General features: G+C 40.9%; 1 protein-coding gene across 2 annotated transcripts in view; it reads right to left on the reverse strand.

The window, feature by feature from the left end:
• Nucleotides 1-10439: 10439 nt before the first annotated feature.
• LOC122554226 (AP-1 complex subunit mu-1-like) overlaps nt 10440-20776 on the reverse strand; it is a 59963-nt gene continuing 49626 nt past the window's right edge. For both annotated transcript variants that reach the window (XM_043698899.1, XM_043698900.1), the window contains exons 7-12: nt 20199-20341; nt 19417-19488; nt 16148-16306; nt 15436-15561; nt 12634-12709; nt 10440-11066 (exon numbers count right to left, since the gene is read on the reverse strand). In XM_043698899.1, coding sequence (XP_043554834.1) covers nt 11041-11066; nt 12634-12709; nt 15436-15561; nt 16148-16306; nt 19417-19488; nt 20199-20341 — 602 coding nt within the window. In that variant the 3' untranslated portion in view covers nt 10440-11040. The remainder of the gene's footprint in view (nt 11067-12633; nt 12710-15435; nt 15562-16147; nt 16307-19416; nt 19489-20198; nt 20342-20776) is intronic.

Genomic DNA, 20776 nt, shown 5'->3' on the forward strand with positions numbered 1-20776 from the left:
TCTGTCTATTTTTTTCCAAATATCCTTGCTTTGACTGCTGCTGTCTTGTGCAGTAAGACACAGGCTGCAGAGATCATCGGACACCCACTCATTGCTCCATTCTCCCTATTGGCAAGACAGCAAACTCTTCATTTTCCAGTTGTCAGTGAAATACACTTTTATTCTCCATCTCCAATATCTTTGAGTACTTCCATCGATTTGTTATAAAGAAAGTGAGGAAAAACACAAATTTGTTTTATGGCCTTGAAGATATTACTTTGATGTTGGTTGCATTAGTGTCCTGGTAGTCTGAGAGATGACAAACCTGAATGATCAGCGACCCAACTGTGGAGCAGCATGGTGGCGCAGTGGTTAACATTGCTGCCTTCCAGCACCGGGGACTTGGGTTTGATTGCAGCCTTGCATGACTGTCTGTGTAGAGTTTGCGTGTTCACCCTGGGTGATCTGATTTCCTCCCATAGTCCAAAGATGGGTAGGTTAGGTGGATTGGCCATGCTAAATTGCCCAAAGTGTCCAGGGATGTGCAGACTAGGTGAATTAGCCATGGGAAATAGAGAGATTGGATGGGTAGAATCAATGGACTGAATGGCTTATTCCGTGCACTGTCAGGACTCTATGTTTCTACTGTGAGTAGTTTCCTCGCTGACAAATGAATTCTGCTATAACACGTGTGAATTCAATACAACACAATTGATGAATTGGGGACACTGTTTCTAAAGCACAAACTTTTAAAGCATGTATTGGTTATAACGCGATTCAGGCTCCATCAGTTTAAATGGTGCTGCTATTATGCGAATTTCTTATAACTTGTGATTGCACAAGAAAGGTGGATAACCACAGTCAAGGGAAGTTACAAAATGGGATGAGCTTATAATTACTATTTCAGCACCACAATCCAGGAGAAAATTGAGGACTAATTTTCATCCGTAATAATTATCTATAGTATTTACAATAGAAAGTATTTACAGCACAATAACAGGCCCAGTTGATGATACTGAACATGAGCCTCCTCCTATCCTCTTTATCTAACTGAATCAATAGCTTTTAGATATTTAGGGGATGGTTTTGGTGCTTGATAAAGTGTAGCTAGATGTTCACTTTCAAAATGGAGTGTAGGGCACATTCAAAGTACAAGTGGAATTAGTTACAATATAAGTAGAACTAAGATACAAGTAATCCTACTTACTCAGAAGACAACAGGCAAGAGGGCACTTATCTACTCGGTTACTATAATTACCAACAATCGCTCTTCCACAATTTCAATCTGCTCAACTGCTCATATGGTCAGGTCACCCACTCACGCCTGAAGGAATGGGGCTTACTGATGGTTTACAATATGTGTTTGTCAGTTCTTGAAGATGTCTGTAGGATCCAACTTCGTCTTACGAGCCAGAAAAAAAAAGCAATGGAGGACTTTTCTTCCTCTGTGAGCTAGTTTGGAAGCTGAGGCCCAAAGTGATATATTTTAACAATATCATTCTTTTCTTCCTGTGCCTGGACGAGCAACTCCAGCCAGCACTGAGAAAGCTTAGGTCTTATCTGTCAAGATCTTTCACCGAACCCTGACTCTCTCCCCAGATGCTGCCAAAGGTATTTCCAGTTCCAGTATTTTCTGATCTCTTTGCAGATTTCCAGCATCTTAAAACATTTGGTTTGTTCTAGCAATAGCTCCACAATCTTATCTTTATAATATGATTGGGAATTTGCATCTGGATGGGTTTTGTATCTGGATGGCTGTACTCAGTTGTCATAGTGATAGCCAGAACACCCAATAGGATTAAACATTTCAATTTGATTATAGAACCATCTACTCAATTCCTTGTGCAGCCCAACAGGTGATTGTAAAACTATCACAGGCCAATGAAAAAGCAGCCAAATCTTTAAGAGTCGCACAATGAGAATGAATTTTTAGTTTCGGAAATCATTCAGCTTGCCATACTGTTACCCTCTGCAGTAAATTAAAATGTAGGAGAGCTCATCATCATATCAAATAGTTTGCAAATTATTTTTTTGAGTGTTTGAATCAAGTGCATGCAAGCCGAAAATTAGTAAATATTTTATTTGCCTGTATACATAGAATCTACAGGATTTTATATTACTAAGAAACAGCTGATTTTTATAATCATGCATTTTGCACTCCTGTTTTGTGTTCCACACCAGACATGTAATAGGTGGGAAGTTGTCCCCACTAAAGATTATTGAACAGGGTGGCACCTCTTAGCAAAAGACTGAGGAATAACCTGTTGAGGTTGTGATGTTGATGAATAACTTTGACAGAGTCGACAAAAATAAGTCATTGCTAGGTGTGAGGGAGGCCAGGCTTCAGGGCCACAAATACAGGTTAGTATATAATAAATCTAACAGGAAATTCAGAATAAATCTTTTCACCGAGAGGCCTGTTATGGAGCTTGCTGTCACAAGGAGCAGTTGAGGTGAATAGCATTGAAGGGAAAGAAAGATGTACACAGGAAGGAGAATGGAATAGAATATCTCGTGGATTGAATTGAAAGAAGATTGAAAGGAAGTTCCACTGGAAAAGAAACATCAGCAGCAGCAAGTTAGACTGACTAGTTTATATCGGTGTTGAACATTGCCATTTATACAATTCTAAATATCACCAATGACTTTCGCAAATGACTTGAGATTGATATGTAGACATTTCAGAACATTGTAGGGCACACTGATCTGAATTCTGTAACAATAACTGATCTCTGCCCAGGCATGTCCACAACTCCACTCTTCAGGGGGCCAACATTCTTTCCAATGTTAGACGTGCATAGCAACAAACCCTATTTCCCAAACAATGAAATGTTTGAATGGAATTATTTTAAAGTTCCACTGTTTGCCACTATAATCCATTCTTTCAGGACATAATTCCATGATGTGGTGTTTAGTGAATACAGAAATTCCAGTTTAGGAAGTGGACAGTAAGTTCACAAATACCACAGCAAACTGCCAGGTGTGGGCATTTTACTCAGAGGGAGCACAACCCTTGACCTCTGATGAAGTTCTCAATAATTTTACAGGTTAGGGTATAGTTTTTTTTCAGTGATCTATTTGTTCTGTTCAGGGCCAAAAAATTGCTTGCAGAGTTTAGTTGGATCTTGCACATTATGTCTTTAATTCCAAATAAGAGCCTTAAGTATTGGCTATCTCCAACAATCCATAAACCAACCACTTCTTCATTTGATAGTAGGCAGTACTGTCACTGAATCCCCTCATCATCATCATCCTGGGAACAGCACTGACCACAAATTTAATTGGACCAACTATACAAATGCTGTGGCTACAAGAGCTTGCTGGAGACTGGGAATTCTGCCATATTTTGACTTTCCAGAGTTTGTCCACAATCCACCAGAGTATTCTCCCTTTGCCTGGAAGACTGCAACTCCTAAAAATACTCAAGAAAGTCATCATCATTCCCAGACATAGCGATCCACTTGACTGGCAATCAATCCACCACATTCAACATTCACTCCCTCCACCACTGAAAGAGCGACAGCAGTGTGTACCATCTACACGATGAACAGCAGCAATTAACTCATCAAGACTTCTTTAGCAGCACCTCTAAATTCCACAATCTCGACCATTTGGAATAACGACAGTGACAAGCACACTAGAACACCATGGCTGCAATTCCTCTTCAAGTCACACACCATACTGCTGTATAAAAATATCACAGTTCCTTCACTGTCACCAAGTCAAAATCCTGGAACTAATCCCTAACAGCATAGTAGATACATCACACAGCCAACAGCATTAGAAACTAACTCACCACAACCCCCATCAAGAGTAATTATGATTGAACAATAGATACAGATTTCACCAAGAATGGCCACATTCTATGTATCAGTAATAATAAACCTTGATGGATATTATCATGGAAACTTTAAATTATGACCTTCTGCCTCCAATCACGCCATTTAGTCAAAATGGCTTTTTTGTCTCACCCCCAAATATTTTCAGAATAAATAAACACAAACATTACAAAAAAACCTTTTTGTAGTAAACGCTCCCATGAATTTTCTCCTAGGCTGTTGACACCAGATTATTCATCTTGCAGTGATAAAGTAACGATTTAAGTTGGCATATCTTGAAACTGCTTGTGCAGACAATGTTGGTCATGTTCATCAGCAAAATAGAAAAGCCAATAGAAGGATGTGGACTGAAAGTCTGGACTGGTAACTTCCGATTAGCCAAGTTGTGCACACTTGGTCATTTGACAATGTCTACAAATCCAGAATTGGAGTCAGGCCACATTAATGCACAAAGTCACAGGCAAGACTGCAACAAAAGCTACTAAACAGTCTCACATGTCCCGAATGAGTGTCCACAAGATACTTCTAATAGATGAAACCAGACTGGTTAACTGTCTTTTACCCAGTTGCTCTTTAGCATTTAAAGGTACAATGTATAATGATGCCAAATGAAGCAAATAACATATTGCTATAAAGAGGATACACCAACATGAAGAGCACTGAAAAGCCTCCACTTCTTGTGATATAAGAGGTCAAGAAAGCACATTGCTTTGTGAATGTCAAGACATGACCTGTGCCGTATGAGGCTAACAAAATTCCCTGGAAGATTTAATGCATTTTTGAGGATATGTATCAGAAAGTGCACAGAATGTACGAATGGAAGAAAAGGAAGACTTTTAAGCTGATGACACTGAAGAGTCTAATGAATGCCCTCCCACGCTGTAAAAAATGAAGTTCACATTGCAGCACACACATAAAAAAAAACATTTGCATTGACAAGATAATTGAGTTACCTGAATACAGCACACTAAACAGAGAAAGACTACTGAGGTTTTCTATAGCTAACTCCTACATGTTTCAATGCCTTTTACTGTACAAGGTCAGCCCATTGTAACGAGTTGACAGATTTGAAAGTAAAGACATTTCCTATATATTTACTGCATCGCAATATTTTTATTTCTTAAAAAGTTGACCATGTTCCCAAGGTAAACTAAATTATGTAGGAGCTTCCTAGGTTATCTCAAAACTCTACTTAACGTAAACTTGTGGGCTGCAGCCCTGTGGTTCACCTTATTGCTAGTTTACTGTCAATCCCTGGAGACTCTAGGTCACAGCTGGTAGTAGGCGTTTTGGGCCTACACTGCCTAATTAAGAGACAAATGGAGTCAAGTGTCTGAATTAAGGTAGAGCCTCTCCCATCAAATGAATTTCCTTTCTCAGATTTCTCACCAAGCATCTCCATTTACACAGGTGTAATTAGTTTTGTGAAATGCCCTCTTGTGGTACAATGGTAATGTACCTACAGAAGGCCTGTGTTCAAGTCCCACCTGATACAGAGGAATGTAACAACATCCCTGAACAGGTCGATTAGAAAAATGGGTTGAATTAAAAAACTTATAACTTCGTGTATAAACCATATCCACATTACACAAATACCCCAAGAAGGAAAAAGCAAAAAAACTGGTTAATGACACATGCTGATCTGACCTACCTTACATACTTTAAAATGGAGCTGCAGTGTATCCAGAGTACATTCAATTCGAAGTATTGTTGTTTTATTTTACCTGCCTTTCCCCGTGATAGAATTCTGTCCTTTTGTGATCCATATTCCATGAGCAATACATTGAATCCTGAAACCTCTACTAAGGTTGAAAAACCTCCCAAGTCCTTGACTCACTATTGTAATTCCTTTGTAAAGGTTTATTAATGGCTGAGTATTATTTCAAAGATGGCATGATCAAAATTGCGCACAAAAGCTATTCAATTAAGGAATAACTCAGAATAAATTGCTGTTGCGCTATGACTTGGCTGTTGTTGAGATCGATTGACTTTGTTGGTAAAAGCTTCAAAACAACTAGATTCTTTCAACAACAATAACTTGCAATAACATAGCACCTTTAATATAATAAGCTGTCTCAAGATAATTCACAGAGGTATTATAAAATAAAATACAACACGGAGCCACGTAGCAGAATACAAGGACAGCTGAGCGAAAACTTTTGATAAAAACATTGATTCTGGAATATCAGAAAGAAGGAAATTTTTATGAAGATAATTCCAGGGTTAGGGGTCATGCCACCAAAGATGGAGTAAAGTAACTCAAATGTGGATTTTCGAAAGGCCAGAACGAGAGAAATTTTAAACCTTATGTGTAGTTATTCAACTGCCCAAACCAACCAGCGTGAGTTCCTCAAAGCTTTTAGCCTCAGTCTCATCATCATGTTGTCAATAAGCACTAGAGAGTAGCTCACAAAAGTGAAAATCTGGGAGCTCTATTAATTGGAGGAGCCTGAAGATGGTACCTGAACAATTCAAGGGAGTTTGGAAGTTTTTGAGTTTGCGAGAAAAGGTGGGGTAAAAGGGGAGAGAGGTAAGGAGGAGAAAGGGGGAGGGAGTGCAGAGGAGAAAGGGATTATGGTGGATAAAGGGATGGGGAAGGGGAACGAGGAATCCACCTACTGCAGGCCAATGCAAGCTTCATTGAATGCTGAGGTTTTGTATTACTCATAGCACCTGCATCATGTTGTGGAGAGTGGAACTCAGGATTCTGAATATGTATGTATATGCTGAATGTTGCTGCATAAATAATGATTACACAAGTATTATTATGGCAGTAATTTCAGTAGCAATGTCTAACACATTCAATTAAACACTAAACCAGAAAATTTTTATCCATGTTGGCCTGCCCCGCTAGAAGTTTTGCAATACCTTTATTGCATCCTGTGACTCAGCACGGAAACATATGAAATTATGACAGATGTCTATAAACACAACAGTTTAAACACTTGTCCACCCCAGTGACAGTAACTTTTCAACTACATGTTTACTGCAAAATACTACAATGCTGAAAATCAATTTTTACAAGTGTGGTGATTCATTCACCCCAATTTCAATTATTGTTGGAGATTTAAAAAATCATTTCTGTTTTTCTATTTTAAAACCTTGGTTTTTTTTAAATGAATTTCTCATGTCTTTTTTTCTCTTTCTCGATTTTGCTTTCTTCAGATTTGATAGTGAAATAATTATTGTCAACAACATTTAGCAGCCCAGCTTATTTGCAATCTGGGTAAGGAATTTCAGGGTTGCCTGCCCTATTCACATAGTTCCCAGGGCCCCTGTGGAAGGGTACTTCACCAAACTGGTTTACTAATTCTCAGCAGGTGCCAGCCATGCTTGAAGTGTCATGAAAGTTTGGTGCTGCTTATTCACCATTCAGAGCTTGCAACTTTAACATTTTCCCTGCTGAAATTATGCAAGCAGAAAAAAACCCACAATGGCTACATTGGTACTGGGAGTGGTGAATAAGGAACTAGGTAAATCAGTGGATTGAGTGACAACATAAGAAGGATTACTGGCAGAGCAGTTCAATTTCCATGCAAAATGGGGTCATGTGGGCAGGGCCAGCACCTAATGACGTGCGCAAGAGGAACAACACAAGTTTGGCTCCATGCCTCATTTGGCTACAATTGATAAACTGACAGTGATACTCCCAATGGTCGCTGGCAACTTGCCCACTGGGACTGCAGGATCATTGTACAGCAGTGACAGCATTTAAAGGAAGACTTCAACTTGCGAAGTACTTTGCCTGTTCAGTGCTTGAAAGTGGAGAATATAGTGAATGCAAGGCCCACAAATGTAGGGGTGGCATAGTGGCTCAGTGGTTAGCACTGTTGCCTCACAGCGCCAGGGTTCCAGCCTCGGGTGACTGACTGTGTGGAGTTTGCTCATTCTCCCCATATCTGGATGGGTTTCCCCCGGGTGATCCGGTTTCCTCCCACAGTCCAAAGCCGTGCAGATTAGGTGAATTGGCCACGCTAGATTGTCCATAGTGTTCAGGGATGTGTACGTTAGCTGCATTACTCAGGGGAAATGCAGAAATAGGGTAGGGGAATGAGTCTGGGTGGGATACTCTTTGGAGGGTTGTGTGGACTTGTTGGGCCTAATGGCCTGTATCCACACTGTAAGGGTTCTATGATTCTAGACCTCAAGCACTGCACAGGTTCCACAGCTGAACAAGAGGTGCCCAGTTTTCGACTGGTAGGAGAATGTGTCAAAGCAAACAATTTGGCAGCGGTAGGCTGACAAGGTTGAGTCAGCAAATACAAGAGTATAAAATCTAGGAGCTGACTGAAATGTAAGAAAATAAGAATCAAACACCTGACCAGAATGCTTAAGATTCAAACTCGCATCTCTTTTATTCTATTTGACCTAAATAACCTGTTAGCTTCCAAGCTTCCGCTTCTTTGCTTTTCAATTACAGCAGCACATTTCACACAACTTCCATCTGATATGCTGTACACACCGTCCTCACACTTATTCTCCTCACTTCCTCAACTTGACTCCTCTCATCCACTTTCCACACAAGTCTAGCTTCACACTCACATCTTCAAAACCTTTCAGCTGGTCAACCTCCACTGACACATGACATTTTCCTTGGCAGGACAAACTGGGATAAAGTAAAATTACAGGCAGCCTTGGTCTGTACTTTTAATGTGTGGCTGGAAGGACTGCTCCTGTAGGTCCTGGGTTCATGTTCGGGTTTTAACAACTTAACATTTTAACAAAACTTACCTTTTCTGGTTCAGCAGTCTTCAGCCAAATCTTTTAGGCTGCTCATCAGACCAGATAATGACCTGACTTTCACTGAATACATGAAAGTAACTTGGTGCTTAGTTATGGAGCCTTTGGTGACAACTTCAGTGGAAGGTTAGGCCAGTGCTTTGGAGGCTCTGAGTTCAAACATCCTGCAGCTTGCTAAGTTTGAAAGGAAGCATGCTCATGCTCTCCCAGTGTCCCAGTAATAGCAGGGATTTTGCTGGTTCTGAGGATGTCAGGCAGCTCCTATCATTAGTGGGACAATGTCAAATGACCTCAGTTTTCTCACTGGGCTCATTAAACTTGCTTACAATTAGAAAACTCAGTGATAGGCTCCCCTGATGTTTGGATAAGTGATAGAAATAAAGTGGATATACTAACATCAAAGACATTAGCTTATGAAAATGTTGCAATGATGTTCCTTTAGTTCAGGTGCATTATTAGCATCTGAAATTAAACTGTACAACAGAAAAAACCAGCAGGGAGTAGCAATTAACCTGCCTGGCAGCATTCTGCTCTCTGTTTCCTCGTGACAACGAAGGAATAATAATGAAATAGCTGGTGTCCGTTGGTTCATGGGATGTGGATGTCACTAGTTAGGCAAGCATTTACTATCTATTCCCAATTGCCCAGAAGACAGTAAAGAGTCAACCGCCTTGCTGTGATTCTGGAGTCATAGACCAGGTTTGGAAGATTGGTTTCCCTCCCTAAAGGACATTAGTGAACCAGATGGTTTTTTATAACAATCAACTCTGGATACTGTAAGGCTAGTTTTCATAGAATTGCTACAGTGCAGAAAGAGAGCATTTGACCCAAACCCACCCTGTAACCCTGCATGGGCTTTTTACCATGGCTAACCCACCGAACCTACACATCCCTGGATACTATAGGTTAATTTTTAGCATGGTCAATCTACCAAAGCTGCTCATCTTTGGACAGTGGGAGGAAACCAGAGCACAAAAAGAAACCCACACAGATGTGGGGAGAATGTGCAAGCTCATACAGACGATTGCCCAAGGCTGGAATCGAACCCTGGTGCTGTGAGGCAACAGTGCTATCCTTTCAATTCCATACTGTCTTGAAGGTGTGATTTGAACTCAAGGCCCCAGAACATTAGTTTGGTTGTGGATTACTACTGCAGTGACATTATCATTATGCCACAACCTCCCCTTAATATTGGTGGAACTGTTAGGGACAGGCTAACTGTAAGTTATAATAAGGTGGTGACCTCATGAAAATAAATCTGCCTGCAAGGTAAGGATGCTTCTTGATCACAGAAGTTGTTGCATAAAACAGGTCATTATGACAGATCTCCAGGCAGACAATAAGAACATTTACCATTCTGTTTCTTTCACTTGTTTTTGTTGCTTATTTTCTCCCTTTATTTTTGCCCAATGAGAGGAAACAAATACAATTCATGGAATGGGAGATGTTACAACGATCTTCACTTCTGATTCCAGAGGTTCATCCCTACATGTAAAGCAAAAAAATCAGAGGTACAATTTGGGATTTGGTTGTGCATTGGGAGTGGCAAACTGGAGCCAAGAGTTACACACAAACAAAGGAACCAGATCCCCTAGTTGCTCCCAGTGGATATGCATTTGTCAAGTTTTACTTATATTAGTTGGTTTGGAGGCAGTTCAGATAAGGTCTGTGCAATTAATTCCAGTGATGGAAGGTTTGTTTTATGAGGAGAGATTGAGCAGCTGAGGCCTATACTTGCTAGAGTTTAGAAGAATGAGATGAGATTTAATTGAGGTATACAAAGATGCTGATGGAAATTGACAAAGTAAATGTAGAGTAGACATTTCCCTTGTGGGAGAGTCTGACTCAGATGGGTCTAGGATAAGGGGCAGCAGATTTAAAACAGTGATGAGGAAGAATTACTTCTCTCAAAGGGTTCTGAATCAATGGAATTCGCTATTCCAGAGTGTGGTGGATGTCAGGAGGTAGACTTTTAATGAGTAACAGGTTAAAAGGCTGAAATGGGCTCAGCCATGATCATATCAAATGGTGGAGCAGCCTCAATTGCTTGCTCCTACTCTTAGTTTTTATGTTATTATGCCCTTAGAAATCAGACCTTTCTCCACAGAAACTCAGTAAAAATGTTGAAATTACAAGGTCTTCCGCGTTAGTAGCATCAGAAGATAAAACTCTACAGCAGAAAGTCCAGCAGGGAGCAGCAATTAACCTGCCCAGCAACACTGACCTGATTGTTTCCAACTAACAGCGAAAGAATAATAATGAAATAATAACCTAATATGTATCCAGAAGCAAGACGGAAGTCAAAGTCACAGTCACATTTTTCTAACTTTTCTGATAGGAACTGTGTTTTGAATTTTCTCTCTGTAGAATCTGTAATCGATAAGCTTGATGTCTTGAGGAGTCAAGATTTAAGATTCTTTCCTTTTTCAGAACATCATTCACAAATTGCATTCTTGGAAAATTCCACTGGACAGCAGTGCTCCTATTGATTTGTGCGTAATTGATAATCTGGAATACAACGCATAGACATGAAGCAATCAAAGGGAAATTCCAAAAGCAAGAAACAAACTCTTATCTCCCAAATATAAAATGTCTCCTTTCCCAAAAACCAACTTCCACATTTAGATTTAAATTTGTACCAAAATCTTCAGTTCAGATCTCATGTTAGTCCAGATATATTCAAACTATTCACTTTATCCTTTCAGGCTCCCCTTTGTGACAGCAAATAGTGGAATTTGTTTCCAGATTGAACAGCTATAAGCTTTTTTTTCTGTAATGTGATTACCTTTATTTACTCAAAGGTTTGCTTAGATATCATTACTCTAAGGACGCTGCTGGATTGATTACACCTCTGAGATCATGGTCCAGATCCACATTTCAGGTGTACATTAGCACAGAAACACTACAATACATTTACAGCCCAAGGGCAAAAGCATTTCAAATTGAAATTACAGAAACTCCAACAGATATCAACATCCTCTGGTTTTTCACAACCTATATTCTTATAAGGTTTCCAGCTGAGTTCAGGGGCAGGATGACAGTTTTCGGCCTCTCTGTGTACTATAGTGAAGGTTTAAACAGCAACCTTTCTCCTTTGTGTCTCTGCAACAGCTGCCCCAACCTTTAGTGCATCGCTCAGCAGATAGTCCTGGATCTCAGAATGTGCCAGCTTCCATCACTCGGTTGAGGAAAACACCTTTGCACTGGAAGACCAACAAATTTTGGACAGACCAGTGAAGGTCTTACAGTGAGTGGACAGTCCTCCAGAAGCAACTGATGTTTGCAAACCCAATATGGAATGTAAATATTGTGTCTATTACAGTCGTACTGAATGGAATATGCTGTATGTGGGCAAATTTAATTTTATTTAATTATGTAAGATTCAAAGCAATATTTTTGTAATGTACTTTTACAAATTTATGAATAAAGTAAATTTCAGGGGAATAAGATGGTAATACATTTACAGGTTTACAAGCATGATAATCTCTAGAGTGGTGTAAATATGTAATGGTTTCCAAAACAGTTTGCAATGGGATAATGCACTCCTGTCAAACCTGTCCCATATCTCTGGATTTATGAACATTTCCAAAGTCTGGTTTTAGCTGTAAATTTAAAGATTAGAGGGAGTGACACACAGGTTGAAACTAGAGGTTGCCAATCCTTCACACTTTTTCTAGATTCTTCAGGAATTAAAGTGTAATCTGTTGGATATTGGTGTGTGTAACCCATTAAAATAGCATAAGCATATCAAACAAACAATGTGATTTTTTTTAAAAAAATCTATTTTCTTTGAAGACATCAGTTTTTTCATTAAAATGACAGATAGAGTCAGAGTCACACAGCATGGAACTTGTCTGTGCTGACCAGACATCACAATCTGTTGTCCCATTTGCCTGTATTTGGCCCATATCCCTCTAAACCCTTTCTATTCATGTACCCAGCCAGATGCCTTTTAAATGTTGCAATTGTACCCATCTCCACCATTTCCTCTGGATATAGAGATGGATACTGAAACTAAAGCTAAGAACTGGAAAATGGTAATACCGTTGGTGACTTTTTACACATTATTGCTCACCTCCACTTTGGGTAATGTACCGAACCCAGGGCAGAGCTTGATAGCCGCTCTTCTCAATGATTTTCAGGTAGCGTACCTAGTTTAAAACAAACATGAGTATCACATGCTCTTCATTATCCCTATATCTGGCCTATATTATTTAAATGTCTTGCTGGATATTCGTTAAGGTTACTGAACAAATGTGCCTGAATTGTGGTAGGAAGAATATTGTGGCAACATAGGTAAAAGTACCAATTGCTAATGGATATTACAGTCACACTGCAGTCACAGGGCAAGAGTTTTCAAATGGTGATGTTTCCTTCTGATCCCAGTAGCTCAAAATCTATTAAATATTCCAAGGAACCTCTGGCCAAACTGATTGGTCAGTAGCTCTCTAATTTCAGCAGCGCCAGTGGCTTGAGTGGTCAGGACTGGGATTACAAGCAGGCAAAAGCCCTTCCCAATGAATGGCTTTTGCCCGAAACGTCGAGTTTCCTGCTCCTCGGCTGCTGCATGACCTGCTGTGCTTTTACAGCACCACTCAGTTCTGAACTCTGGGATTATAAGGAGCCCTCAAATTCTCAGCTCACAACCAGATAAATGCAAGGGAACTTACAGTGGGATGGGGAGGTAAGGCCCTGGGAATAGGAGGAGGGAATTAGGGTTCTTGTTAGAGAAGCTGGGGGTTAAGTGATAGTGGGTGAGCTGATGTGAGGGTTATGACCTTGGGAGGACAACTTCCATTGGGCCCACCACAACCTAGGCATGAGAAGGGTGAACAGCTGGGCTTCATGTCTTGTCTCTGAATCCTCCCCACAAGCTTCAAAATAGACAGCAGCCAGAAAGTGACCATCAAGCAGCCAATAATTTGGAGCTTAAGGGTCTTACTTGGGCAGGTAACACTGGGGACAGGCTGGGTACAAGCAGAAGGATGTTAGAAGTCCTCCGAAGGAATTTCACAGACCATCCCCTTATTAGTCAAGAGTCAGAGTTTAAAGCAGTGAGGTTATGCTGGGATTGAATGAAACACTGGTTCAGCATCAACTAGAGTACCGTCTGCAATTTTGGAATCCACATGATAAAACAGAATATGGTAGCACTGGAGAGCGTGAAAAAGAGATTTATCAGGATGTTGCCTGGGCTGAAGAGATTGGACAGACTGGGGTTGTTTTCCTTAGAGCAAAGGAGACTGAGAGGGAAGAAAATTGAGGTGCATAAGATTATGAGGGGCTTAATTAGGGTGGACAGGAATAAACCTTTGTCCTTGATGGAGGGATAAATGAACAGTGGCATAGATTTAAGGCAAGGGGCAGGAATTGTAAGGAGATGTGAGGAAAACTTGGGAATCTGGAACCCACTGCCTGTAAGGGTGGGGGATGCAGAAACTCACATAACATTCAAAAAATATTTAGATGTGCACTTGTGATACCAAAACATACAAGGCTATGGGCCAAGTGCTGGAAAATGGGATTAGAATAATTAGGTGGTTGTTTTTTGGCCAGTGTGGACAGTATGGGTCAAAGGGTATTTGTCTGAACTGTACATTGCTATGACATCCCCATAGCATTGTCCATATGCCCATACTGAATTGGAGGTGAGAACAATCACGGTCATCATAGATTCTTGCCAATCAAGCATATTGGACCAACAACAATTGCTAAGCAATCCCAAAGACATTTCTTCAGCCAAAGAGTGGTGGGCCTGTGGAATTCATTGCCACAGAGTGCAGCAAAGGCCGGACGTTAAATATCTTCAAAGCAGAGATTGATAAATTCTTAATCTTGCAAGGGATACAGGGAGAGTGTGGGTAAGTGGCATTGAAATGCCCATCAGCCATGATTGAATGGCGGAGTGGACTGGATGGGCCGAATGGCCTTACTTCCACTCCTATCTCTTATGATCTTAAAGTTCACAAAATGTCTGCTATACTTTCTTTTAATATTACTGATGTTGTGAGCCCTAACTTCTTTCTGCAGGAGTACTCTGATGACCATCAGAACTCTCAGAAATCAGGTCCCCAGAGCAATCGGACTTGATATGTTTGGGGAAGGACTTGGGGGGGGGGGGGGGGGGGGGTTGTCATGGAAGAGATTAGGAGACAGCTGCTGCAGCCCTGCCGAATTTGATGGTGGAACCTCAAGTATTTTTCATTCCATTGTTCATCTTACAGCCAGACAATGGAGGTCAGCTGCTTGCTGGATAGAGGTAGTTGGTGGAGTTCCTATCTGGAAATTGGGAAAGATCATGGCTGGGTCAGTCAGGAAATAGGAAGGACTGAGGGATCAGCATTTGGTGGAGGGATGGGTTAGGTTCGGCGATCCAAAGTCAGCTGTGAGAAGTGACTGCTGTCAGCAAGATGTTTGCTTCAGGGACTAGGGAAGGAAGGCCTGCTACTCAGAGCTTATAAGGACGGTTCAAAAACACTTCCCTCCATCTCTACTTTGCTGCTTTCCCTTGACCACTCCCCTTTTCCCTCTCACTCCTGCCCTTCCCTTTTATTCCAGACCTTGCCCTCTGACTGTTCCCTTTCCCCATCACTCCTCCCTTTCCCCATCACTCCTCCCCTTTTCCCCTTCATTCCTCCCCTTATCCCCTTCACTGTCCCCTTTCCCCCTCACTCCTCCCCCTTTACCTTCACTACATGCCACCCTCCTTGCTGCTCTCATACTGCTCCTACAGATTTGTCTGAACTGTACTGCTCAAAACCTCATCACCAAGTGGACTGGGTGAAGGTCTTCCATTCCTGCATACTCCCAATTCCAGTTTATCTTTAAAAGTACCAAGAAGCAAAAGCTTTCACAAGAATAATTTGAAAATGCTCACCTGAATCCCCGAGACAGTGAAATACGGAATTTCAAATTTAACAGTGATTGGTGGCTTCCCTTCCTGTTCCTCACTCTCCACACTTGGGAGGCCAAAGTGAGCCCGCATCAAGTACTCCTTACCACCCTAACATAATAAAAGACAACGGATGACCATGGTGGAGAAAAAAGAGGCTGACGATAAAATGCTGAATGAGGTGCTAGGATTACGGTGATACTAACCAAACATACTCCATCTGATATGATTGAAGTTAATGAGTTAATTCCAAGTCATGACTTGCAGACAGAATAGTTGCATTCAAATTACGGTGACCTTATTACTTTCTCTGTTTTAGTTTATTCGGGCTGAAGGGGCCATTATTGGGATCAAAGATAGGCCATTTGGCCCCTCAAACCTGCTCCATCATTTATAAGGATCACAGCTGAGGTGTTTCTGTTACAAATTCCACATTCCCATTTACCCCCAATAACCTTTGATTCCCTCATACAATTTATCCACCTCTGCTTTACAAATATTCAAATACTCAGCAAACTACTCAAAAACCTTAACAAAATCTAAAGCATAGATCTCTTTGTTGAGAGTGTTCAGCCGTCCATATTTCCCAGTCCTACAATAGAGTGCACTAGGCAAGTGAACCTACTATTATATCACCATGGGTTCAAGTTATGAAATACTGCCCCACTCTAACATAAACATTTTCCGCGTTACTCACAGGAAAAGACTTGATTGACCAAAGGACAGCATTTTTTTCTGGTACCCATTTTGCAGTGCCTGTACTTGTCTTGAATTTTGGTGAATCAGCATCACTGGGAACTGGTACTAAAATCTCAACATTGTTTGCTGTAGAACGGTGTTTAAATTGACTCTTAGCCTGAATTTAAGCAGATAGAAAACTCTGAGTTATGAAATTAGTTACAAGTAACAATGATATATGAAAATATGCAGTACCAAAATAAATGACTGAAAACCACAGATATATGTTCACACGTGCACACATTCTAGAACAAAATTAACTATTAGATGAATAAAACTTAAGCTGCTAATTCCAATGAAGAAATGAAGACAGAGCAATGACCCATTATGTCAGAGAGGTCTGAGTGAACCTTATATTTACTTGTGTACAGAATGGCTGAACTGAGTTGAACCTTACAATGTTCTTGATATTGTTTCATTTGTGCAACTGGCTGGCAATCCTCTGCTTGCTATTTTCTACATTCTACAACTCAAAGATTAAGTTGTTTTCCTGAATGATTTGTTTTTGTAATAATGACCTTTCCTTTTTGAATGTGCTTCTTTTGTCCTCACCTCCTGTAAAAGGCGAAGTGCTGCTGCTGGCACCAGCCTATTGTCTTGAGAAGTAAAAGTGCCTGGCGTTGAGCAGCCTCAGCCCCATCTCACCCTGCCATTGATGCTGAGCATCCATGGCTAAAGGCAGAGAGTGCAGGCCTGAGTGCATACCTGGCAGGTCCTGGATGTTCTACCAGACATAGCTTTCCAAGGTGCCTGCCGCTCTTTCCATGAAGGCAGCTGCTGTTAACAGAGCACCATGCCCTTTAGCCATATATTCACCTCCCCCAACACTTTAGCATTGACTCCTCACTGTTTCTTACAATCACATGGCTCTGCCTTGCCTTCTGTGCTAAAGTGCCATTCTGAGACAATTGCTGCTACATAACACTCCTGCTAAAGTGCCACCCACAATGGTGAAGCTGGTGCATTGCCACTCTCCAATTGGACACACCCTGTCTGAATCACCATTGGGAACAAAGAAAACAAAGAACAAAGAAAATTTACAGCCCAGGAACAGGCCCTTTGGCCCTCCAAGCCTGAGCTGATCAAAATGTAATGTCTAAACCTGTTGGTCAATTCCTAAGCATCTGTATCCCTCTACTCCCCACCTACTCATGCATTTATCCAGATGCATCTTAAATGAATCTACTGTGCCTGCCTCTACCACCTCTGCTGGTAACGCATTCCAACCGCCCACCACCTTCTGTGTGAAGCACTTGCCGCGTGTATCCCCCTTAAACTTTCCACCTCTCACCCTGAAAGCATGATCTCTCGTTATTGAATCCTTCACCCTGGGAAAAAGCTTGTCTCTATCCACCCTGTCTATACCCTTCATGATTTTGTAAACCTCAATCAGGTCCCCCCTCAATCTCCTTTTTCTCTAATGAAAATAAACCTAACCTACTCAACCTCTCTTCATAGCTAGCACCTTCCATACCGGGCAACATTCTCGTTCCCTTTCTCTGCACCCTCTCCAAAGAGTCCATATCCTTTTGGTAATGTGGCAACCAGAACTGTACACAGTATTGTAATTGGGGCCGAACCAATGTCTTGTACATTGTTAACATGACTTGCCAACCCTTATACTCAATAACATGATTTGCCAGCTCTTATACTCAATAAAGGGGATGTTAATTCTGGTGAGTCATGTAATTAATGGGATGCAAATGCATGCATTAATGTTTCTCACCACCTGATGTCAAGAAAATCATCTCGCTATCTTAAGAAGGAGAACTTAATTCATTTCGACAGTGAGAATCTAATTTTTGGACTCTTGCCCGATTAAGTCTCTATGGTGTCCAGCATACTCATGATGCAGTTAGAAAGGGAGTCCAGGATTTTGACTCAGCGATAGTGGAAGAATACTGATATAGTTCCAAGTCAGGATGATGGATTGGAGGGAAACTCTCAGGTGCTGGTGCTCCCATGGGTCAGCTACCCTTGTCCTTCTAAGTGGTAAAAGTCACAAGTTTGGAAGGTGCAGTTGAACAAGCCTTGGTAATTTCTGCAGTGCATCTTGGGGATGGTACACACTGCCGCCACTGTGTGTTAGTGGTGAAAAGAGTGAATGTTTAATGTGGTGGATGAGGTGTTGATCAAGTGAGCTTGATCACCAGAATGTGGTTGAAGCACCTTGAGTTTTGTTGCAGCTGTATTTATCCAGATAAATCGGTTGTGTTCCATCATATTCCTAACTTGTACATTGTAAATGACAGTCAGGCTCTGAGAAGATGAATTACTTGCCTCAGAGTTCCCTGCTGCTGACCTGCTCTGGAAACCTCATGATTTATGTGGCTAGCCCCATTCAGTTTCTGGTTAATGGTAACTCTCAGGGTCTTAATAGTTGAGATTCAGCAATGGCAATGCCATCGAATGTCAAGTGGAGATGTATAGTTTCTCCCTTTTTGGAGATGGTTATTGCCGAGCACTTGCACAATGCACATTTGCCGCATGTCAGCCCAAATCTGAATGCTCTCCATGTCTAGCTGCAGAAGAACATGGACTGCTCTAGAACATGATGTGCCAAGACATTATGCAATCATCAGTGAATATCCCCAGTTCTGACCTTATGAAATAAGACATTCTGCAGCAGGGAGGTTAGGTGATAGAAGGAATAAATCCTTCTAGGTTACTATTGCTAGAACTGTGTGGGTAGCCATCAGATGAAGAGTGAGTAAAACTTAGTTACAGAGCTGTCACCAGGGAATTAAGGGACATATAAAATCTTCACAGTCTCGGCTAGTACACAGAGAATGATTGAAGCCTGAGAATGAAGAGTGGATGGATGGGAAGTTTGGAAAAGGAAAATAACCTCTACTCCACAGCAGATCGAGCTAGAATCTTGGTGGTTGACTGCCTGGATGACTGGTTTATGCTGAGACTGATGCCAACAGCATGGGTTCAAATCCCATAAGCTGACATTACCACGAAGGACTTTCCTTGTCAACGTCTTCCGCTGCTTAAGGCATGGTGACCCTCAGGTTGAACCACCATTCTCTCTAATGAAAGAACAGCCCTATGGTCTGGTAAGACCACGGTGACTTTATCTTTACAAGATAGAGGGACCTACATCCCGTAAGCCAGGAGAAGCTAGTGAGGTGGAGGGCAGGGGCACACCTTGGTAACCTGAAAAGGGAGATTTATGAAACATGAATTAAAATGTGTTGATTTTCATCGCCATTTCAATCTTACCTTAATCATAATTTCCACTCGACTGTGGGAGTATTTCTCAATCACTGACTCAATCCAGATCAAGGGCTTTATCTGCAAAGTAATATCTTGTCTCAAACAGAATGCATGCAATATTTTACATTGATATCACTTGTGTAATAGAACAAGTCATTTGTTACTCACTGATTTTTAACATTATTCAGTAAAGAATAATGACCTGTTGACTACTATCATGCACTGAATTTCCAGACTGCAAGTATAAGCATCTTAAAGAGAGTTTCAATTTCAATAGCCTGTCAGTGATAACTCCAGACCAGCGTGTGCTTCTGTATGTATCATATCTTACTCTATGTATATGTATGTAGAGTCATGTTATATGTATGTTATGTTATGTTAGAAGTGTGTGCTTCTGCAATATTTTCACTCTATGTATGTTAGGTCAAAGCCTGTTATTTAATGCAGGGTCCGAGTAAGACCAAAACACAATTAGGGTATCCACTTCTCAGCAGGGCATAAGAGGAAGATAATTTGTAACTACTCTGAATGACAATATGAAGTCTCAATTTCTCCAGAACTTAGAGAAAAATACTACCTGTCCTATTTTATTTTAAAATGCGACTGCGAGCTCTAGTTTAAAATGTTGCATGCACATGTGCTCTATACCTTTTGCAAAGTACTGGAATGAATCTGCCTGCATAGAAATACGTGTGCATCCCATACCGTATATTTATCAATGCTACATATAGACATGTCACAAAGTTGACTTCACATTTACCAGTTCGGCTTGTAAACATGAAACATACCTGAGTGTACAGCCGATAAGACATGAGTTCAAACTCCCCATCTGGGGGGATGAAAGATATGGTTCGATCATTTTCAAAACGGGATAAGCGCACACACTGATGAAACTTTACATCTTCCAGTTCCACAGATTTAGTCTTGTCCCCTTATGTTAAAAGAATAAACAGTTAAAAGTGTAACTGAGGCAAAGTCTTTCCAAGATGAAGTAAGTTGCAGGTGAAAAGTCCAAATGTGGGGCTTGGGGTCATTAATTGTGAAATGATGGGAATGAAGGGCTTTTATTGATCTAGCATCTTCAGACTACAAATCTTCCCTTTCCCAGTTTTATCTGATCTTGATGAAGGCAGTGACTGGCAGCCAACATGTCAAAATTGTTTTACTCTCAAAATCCGTTTTGTGGTTTTATTTTCAATATTGCACAACAGCCATTCTTCAGCTCTTTCAACGGCAAGTCCAATGTAGCTGAAGGAATTCCAAAAATAAACCTGCTTAGTTTCTTGTAAGGTCAGCTATTGGCTTTTTTACTATGTCTATTTGATGGCCTACTGTACAGAATGGTCCACTCAATTTACTATGGAAT

This window comes from Chiloscyllium plagiosum, chromosome 11, assembly GCF_004010195.1.
Source record: "Chiloscyllium plagiosum isolate BGI_BamShark_2017 chromosome 11, ASM401019v2, whole genome shotgun sequence".
Lineage (NCBI taxonomy): Eukaryota > Metazoa > Chordata > Chondrichthyes > Orectolobiformes > Hemiscylliidae > Chiloscyllium > Chiloscyllium plagiosum.